General features: G+C 59.1%; 1 protein-coding gene across 4 annotated transcripts; it reads left to right on the top strand.

Annotated features, from left to right (window-relative positions):
• Nucleotides 1-507: 507 nt before the first annotated feature.
• ARFGAP1 (ADP ribosylation factor GTPase activating protein 1) lies at nt 508-5728 on the top strand. Of its 4 annotated transcripts, none has more exons than XM_049777149.1 (12): nt 508-577; nt 674-783; nt 879-1050; nt 1212-1312; nt 1753-1839; nt 1921-2017; nt 3018-3074; nt 3461-3493; nt 3785-3814; nt 4145-4201; nt 4763-4839; nt 5333-5728. In XM_049777149.1, exons 1-12 carry the CDS (start codon nt 518-520, stop codon nt 5625-5627), a joined length of 1176 nt encoding a protein of 391 aa, XP_049633106.1. In that variant the 5' UTR covers nt 508-517; the 3' UTR covers nt 5628-5728. The 4 variants fall into 4 exon arrangements, with proteins under 4 accessions (XP_049633106.1, XP_049633107.1, XP_049633108.1 ...); XM_049777150.1 differs by having other exon boundaries at nt 4769-4839; XM_049777151.1 differs by lacking the exon at nt 3785-3814.
• The last annotated feature ends 324 nt before the right edge of the window (nt 5729-6052 follow it).

The raw sequence follows: 6052 nt of genomic DNA on the forward strand, positions 1-6052 counted from the left end.
TACACACACACAAACACACACACACACACACACACACACACACACACACACACACACGGCCTTGCACATGTCTGCTTCTCCCTCTCCTAATCTCTCCAATCCCCTTCCTGCCCCCACTTCCTCTCCTGTCCTGTCTCCCCTTTTCTGTTCCTCCCTTCTCCAGTTCCCTGTCCTGTCTCCCCTCTTCCATCTGCCAGTATCTGCATAACCCCCAGCAGCCATGGCTTCTTCCTGTCTGTTCTGGAAGACAGAGTCTGGCTGCTTGGATGGGAACTCTGGGTCTGACTGCTCAGATGGGAGCACTGGGTATGCTCAGACTGGAGCACTGAGCCCAAGGTTCTGGGAGCAAGCATGGCTGTCAGTTGGGGCCTTCCTGGAGAGTCAACATGTTTGAGATTGCACCAGGGTGGCAGGCGGCCCAGGGTGGGAGCACTGTGAGCCCAGGAGCAGCTTTGCAAGGGTGTGGGGGCCACAATGTGGCAGCCAGTGAAGGTCTCTGTGTCTCCTTCGCAGCACCATGGCCAGCCCCAGGACCAGAAAAGTTCTCAAGGACGTCAAGGTGCAAGATGACAACAACGTAGGTGTTGAATGGGGAGGAGGTCCTGGGGAGGGTAGCTGGAGGCCCGGGTACTGTCCGGGTGGTCCCTGCTGAGGGCTGTGCCCTGCCCTGCAGGTTTGCTTCGAGTGTGGTGCCTTCAGCCCCCAGTGGGTGAGTGTCACCTATGGCATCTGGATCTGCCTGGAGTGCTCCGGGAAGCACCGTGGCCTCGGGGTGCACCTCAGGTCAGTGCCTCCTTCCACTGTCACTGTCTCCCCGCAAGGCAGGTGCACAGCCTGTCCCACTGGGGACCTTCACGGGGCCTCTCCATCCTTTCTAGCTTTGTGCGTTCTGTCACCATGGACAAGTGGAAGGACATCGAGCTGGAGAAGATGAAGGTGGGGGGGAATGCCAAGTTCCGGGCCTTCCTGGAATCGCAGGACGACTATGACCCCTGCTGGTCTCTGCAGGACAAGTACAACAGCAAGGCCGCTGCCCTCTTCCGGGACAAGGTAGGAGTGCCAGGACTGGGGAGGGCCTGGGAGAGCCTTACCTGGGGATCCCATAGGGCTGACACTCACACTTGGCCAACTCTAGGCAGCTGCTGGCCTTGGCGTCATGTGCCTGGGTCCCTGCCATGTCTCACACTGACCCTGGCCTGCACCTCCCACAGGTGGCCACACTGGCTGAAGGGAAGGAGTGGTGCCTGGAGACGTCACCTGCCCAGAACTGGACCCCGCCCCAGCCCAAGACATGGCTGGCTTCAGCCCCTCGGTACTCTCCCTTACACCTCACACCAACTCCAATTCTGTGTGGTCTCTAGTGATCAAATCACCAAGTCTGTGGGAGGTTCCTTGTGGCCAAGAGCTCAGAGGCTATTTTCCTGCACCATCTCATTGAGATGGGGTGCATTGGGGGCCAGAGTGATAGTACACTGGGGAGAGTGTAGACCTTGCATGTGGGCAACCCTGGTTCAATCCCCAGAATCCCATATGGTCCCCCGAGCCTGCCAGGAGTAATTTTTGAGTACAGAGCCAGGAGTAACCCCTGAATGCTGCTGGGTGTGGTCCAGAAACCAAAAGCAAAAAAAAAAAGATAGGGTGCATAAGCTGGGTCCCTCAAGACACAGCCACGGGTACCCTGGCTCTAGGCCTGGCTTTGGGGACCACCAGTTGGTGACTGGGCTCTCACCCCTTTTCCTTCCTGCCTTTTAGCGCCTCTGGGCAGCCTCCGAGCAGCACCCCTTCCTCTGACAAGGCCTTCGAGGACTGGCTGAGTGAGGACCTCGGTTCCTACCAAGGGTGAGTTGTGGGGCTTGGGGCGACCATGGGAGGCTCATTGCTCCTCTCAACTCTAACCCGGCTTTTGCCTGTGTCTCACAGGGCCTCAGAGAAGCGCTATGTAGGCTTTGGGAACACAGTGTCGCCACCCCCGAAAGAGAATGACTTCCTCAACAACGCCATGTCATCACTGTGCTCGGTGAGGCTAGGGCCCAGGCTGGCTCCCCACTCTGGGTCTGGGTCTGGGTCTGGGTCTGGCTGTGCTGCTTCTGGGGTTGCAGAGGGGGGTACTTCATGCCAAGCAGCCTGGCTTCCCTTCCTTGCATATGGGCCTCATAGATGATTCCAGAAGCCAGCATCCTACTGCCTTGGGGCCCGTTTCAAACTTTTTATCCCGAAGTACCTGGAGCTCTGAGTGGCCCCTGTTGAAGTGCATCCTGGGAAGAAAAGCAGCTTTTTCCACCTCAGCCTGCAGCTCCAAGGCCCTTTCCTTGGTGTGGCTCAATGAATGGGCTGAGGGTCCAGCTAGGTCTTCCCTTTTGGAAGTGGTTCTCCTTCCAGCAGGTGAACCAGGCAGTATCTGCCTGTTAGCATGCATGGAGACTCAGGCTGGCCTTTGAGGGGGGGAGAAGGGATAGTGGGGCTGTGCTGCAGGCCAGGGTCCTGAAGGGCAGGCTTGCAGGGCAGAGTGGTGAGCAGAGTACAGGGGTGGTGCTCTGAGATGCAGAGGGCCCGGAGAGATAGCACAGCGGCATTTACCTTGCAAGCAGCCGATCCAGGACCAAAGGTGGTTGGTTCGAATCCCGGTGTCCCATATGGTCCCCCGTGCCTGCCAGGAGCTATTTCTGAGCAGACAGCCAGGAGTAACCCCTGAGCACTGCTGGGTGTGGCCCAAAAACCAAAAAAAAAAAAAAAAAAAAAAAAAAAGATGCAGTGGGGGAGTGCTGAGTGCAAGGGTGGGGTGGAGCGCTGGGTGTAGGGGCCAGACACTCAGTGTAGGAACAGGTACTGAGTGCAGAGGTAAGGTGCTGAGTGCAGAGATGGAGCTCTGAGTGCAGGGGTGAGCTGCTGAGTGCTGTCATAATGTGGCTGGGGTTAATGAGGGACGTGGGTGACTATCTCTGAGGTCATGGTGGGGCATTGTGTCTGAGGTCTGTAAGGGTCCTTGTGGGATGACTATTCTGTCTCTGCTCTCTCAGGGCTGGAGCAGCTTTGCCTCTGGAGCCAGCAGGTTCGCCTCTGCCGCCAAGGAGGGTGTAAGCTCTCGGGGGGCTGTGGGGGGCCCTGGACACAAGGTGGGTGGTCACAGTCCAGGTCCTCTACTCCAGCTCCCTCAGTTGATGATGTGTCCCTGGAATTGGTTGGGAAGGGACTGATCCATCCCCAGGGCCGGGGGTGCACCCAGCTCCAGGCTGTGCAGGGCTGCCTCCCTCCCCCATGAGAGTGCATCTTCACCCCCTGCTACACAAATCTTTTGTCTGTAGGGGCCCCTCTCCAGATCACGGGCGGGGGGCCAGGCTGCAAATAGGAGATGGGTGGGGCTAGTTAGGGCCATGAGTTCCTGGGTGTGGAAGGAGTGGGACCCCTGGGAGGGTGGCCTTGTCCTGCACTGCACCTGTACTTAGACTCACTTTGCTTTCAGGCTACCAAGTTTGGAAGCCAGGCGACCCAGAAGGTACTCACTATTCGAAGCGCAAGGGAGGCCCGGTGGGCATGGGAGGAATCCTGGGAGGGGGTGCTCAGACTTATCCCACCTGTCTGTGAGGGTGACTTTCCTGCTGGTGTCTCCGGGACCCTAGTTCGAGTCCTTGAGCACAGTACATGGTTTTGGATAGTTTCTGCTGGGGATGAGGGTGGTCAGGCATGGGCAGCCGAGTCTGCCTTTGGCGTATGGGCACTTGCCCACTGCTGCAGCTCCTACATCACACCTCCCACCCTCTCCCTCTCTTCTGCTGTCGGGCTCCAGTTCTGGGCCTCGAAGCCGTCACCAGAACTGGTAAGGGTCGCGCGGGCTGCACTGTGGGGACCTAGCCTGTTCGCCAGGCACAAGCAGCCTGGCTAGTGGCCTCCACACAGCCGAGGGACTGCCGCACATGATGGCTTCTCCGTCGCCCCAAGCTCAGATGTGCTTGTATTTGTGTCGCTGTTGCTTATGCCTTTACTATCTCAGACAGTTACCCAGGGGGTCTGACCTGGCAGCCAAATCCTCCCGGGTTCCACTTTCATTCCCTTGAGACCTTTCTCTGTGTGGGTCCACCTGGATGTCCTGTCTCCCTCCCTCCCACTCTTCCAGAGCCCCACTAACCCTGAGCCCTTCTCCTCCCAGGCCTCCGAGCTAGGCCAGAGTCTGAATGAGAATGTCCTCAAGCCGGCCCAGGAGAGGGTGAGTGTTCCTCCCTGGGGACAAGGTCCTCATGTCCCCATGAGCTAGGACCTGTTCCATGCCTATGGCTGGTTCTTTGCAAGTGTCTTGCCTCTTCCTCTAGAGCAGGGGTTGGAGGAGGCAACTGAGTCGGGTTCACTGGGGTCCAGCAGGACTGTCCCTATGGTGTGGGCTGGGGCCAGCCGCTGGAGGGGGCTCACCTGGATACTAATCTCTTGCTTTTGTCCTTCTGTCCTTGCTGCAATGTCCTGTCCTTGGTGAGTGCCAGCACTAGCCAGCTGATGCCAGCCTGACCTCTACCTCTGAGCAGGCCTGGGGGGAAGAGGCCTCCCCTCACTCCTGTCCTGCACCTGCCTCTGCCCACCTCTGTGCTCCTTCCCTCTTGTGCTTGTGCCTGCTCCCGCCTCTCCTCACCCCGTGATTGGTCCTGCTTCCCCATTGGTTGGTGCTCCCCCAGCCAGGCTCTGCCTCCCACTCTATCTCTGTAGACTGTGTCCTCCCTCGGCACCTTTGCCCTCTGCGCCAGCCCCACAAGCTGTGACTGTTTCTCCTCCCACACAGGTGCAGGATGTGGGCAATCGTGGCTGGCGGGATGTCACCTCCTTTTTCTCTGGCAAGGCAGAGGACGGCTTGGACAGGTATGGTGCTCCCCGCTCTTGTGGCTGTGCTGACCATCCTGCTTTTAGTTTCTGTGCCCCAGAACTCCCCCCAAGGCCCTAGGCTCCTGCCACAATCCTGAGCTCTAGATCAGGGGACTTGGTGTTCCTTGCCTGGCTTTGGCATCAGGTCTTGGGGGGCCACAGCAGCACCCTTGGAGGCAGGGGAAGATGGCCACCGAGACCTTCCCAGTTGTTCCCATGTTACTAGCTTCCTGCCTGGTGATGTCTCCTATGGCAGCACATATCTGCCTGTGCCAGGGTCTGGCTGTGCCCTGGGCAAGTGGCTCCTGTGTAGGTCCACCTGGGTGTTCCCAGGCTCAGCCTGCACTTCTGGCCCTGTCCATGGCTAAGAAAGGCTACAGCTTCCCTTTCCTCCCACCCACGATGCTGGCTGGGTCTGATGGTCCCGCTCCTGTCTAAGGGAAGCAGGTGTCAGCTCAAGGCCTGGGCTTCCCCCTTCTCTCCACCATAGGCCACCAGAGGGCCAGAGCTACCAGAACAGCACCATGGACCAGAGCTTCTGGGACAGTTTTGGTGGTGGCACCGAGTCTGGCAGGACACGCCAGTCCCCAAGCAGCGATAGCTGGACCTGTCCGGACATCTCGGCTGAAAAGAAGAGCTCGGACAGCTGGGACATGTGGGGTTCCGCGTCCAGCCACAGGAGCAGTGATGGTGGTGGTGGGGGCGAGGGCAGGACCCCCACCCCTAGGAAGGCAGTTCCTGCGGTGGCTGAAGCTGAGGATGGCTGGGATGTCCAGGACTGGTAGCCCCAGAGTCAGCTGGCCTGGCCCCCCCATCTGCAAGGAGGCACCACCCACTCGCGAGGAGGCATCGCCCATGTCAGGGACTCTTGTTCCACCTGGCTCTGCCCAGGGCTGCCAACCCCCGGCAAAGACTTCATCCTGCAGCAGGTCCAGGGAGGGTGTGAAGGGTCCTGGGTCCCCGGACTCTTGCTGATGCCACCGCGGGGTCTCAGACCTTCCTAATAAACCCTCTGCCTCCTTCTCGTGACCCCCACCCCAGGGCTCGGCTCCTGAGCCTGTGTGAGAAAGGGTCCCCTTTCCCCTTCTTCAGGTCTGAGCCCATAGAAGATGGTGGGGCCACTTTACTCTGGCGTGTCTGGCTGTGCTGAGGAGCCCTGGTGATGACAGCGCCAGTGGAGGGAGGGAAGTGTTGCTCCCAGGGCCTGGTA

The sequence above is a fragment of the Suncus etruscus genome, chromosome 7 (genome assembly GCF_024139225.1).
Source record: "Suncus etruscus isolate mSunEtr1 chromosome 7, mSunEtr1.pri.cur, whole genome shotgun sequence".
In the NCBI taxonomy this organism is placed as follows: Eukaryota; Metazoa; Chordata; class Mammalia; order Eulipotyphla; family Soricidae; genus Suncus; species Suncus etruscus.

Coding starts and splice junctions, on each gene's coding strand:
- ARFGAP1 (XM_049777149.1), top strand. CDS start 518: ATGGCCAGCCCCAGGACCAGAAAAGTTCTCAAGGACGTCAAGGTGCAA. Junction 3,815..4,144: donor CGAAGCCGTCACCAGAACTG/GTAAGGGTCGCG, acceptor TTCTCCTCCCAG/GCCTCCGAGCTAGGCCAGAG. Junction 4,202..4,762: donor TCAAGCCGGCCCAGGAGAGG/GTGAGTGTTCCT, acceptor CCTCCCACACAG/GTGCAGGATGTGGGCAATCG.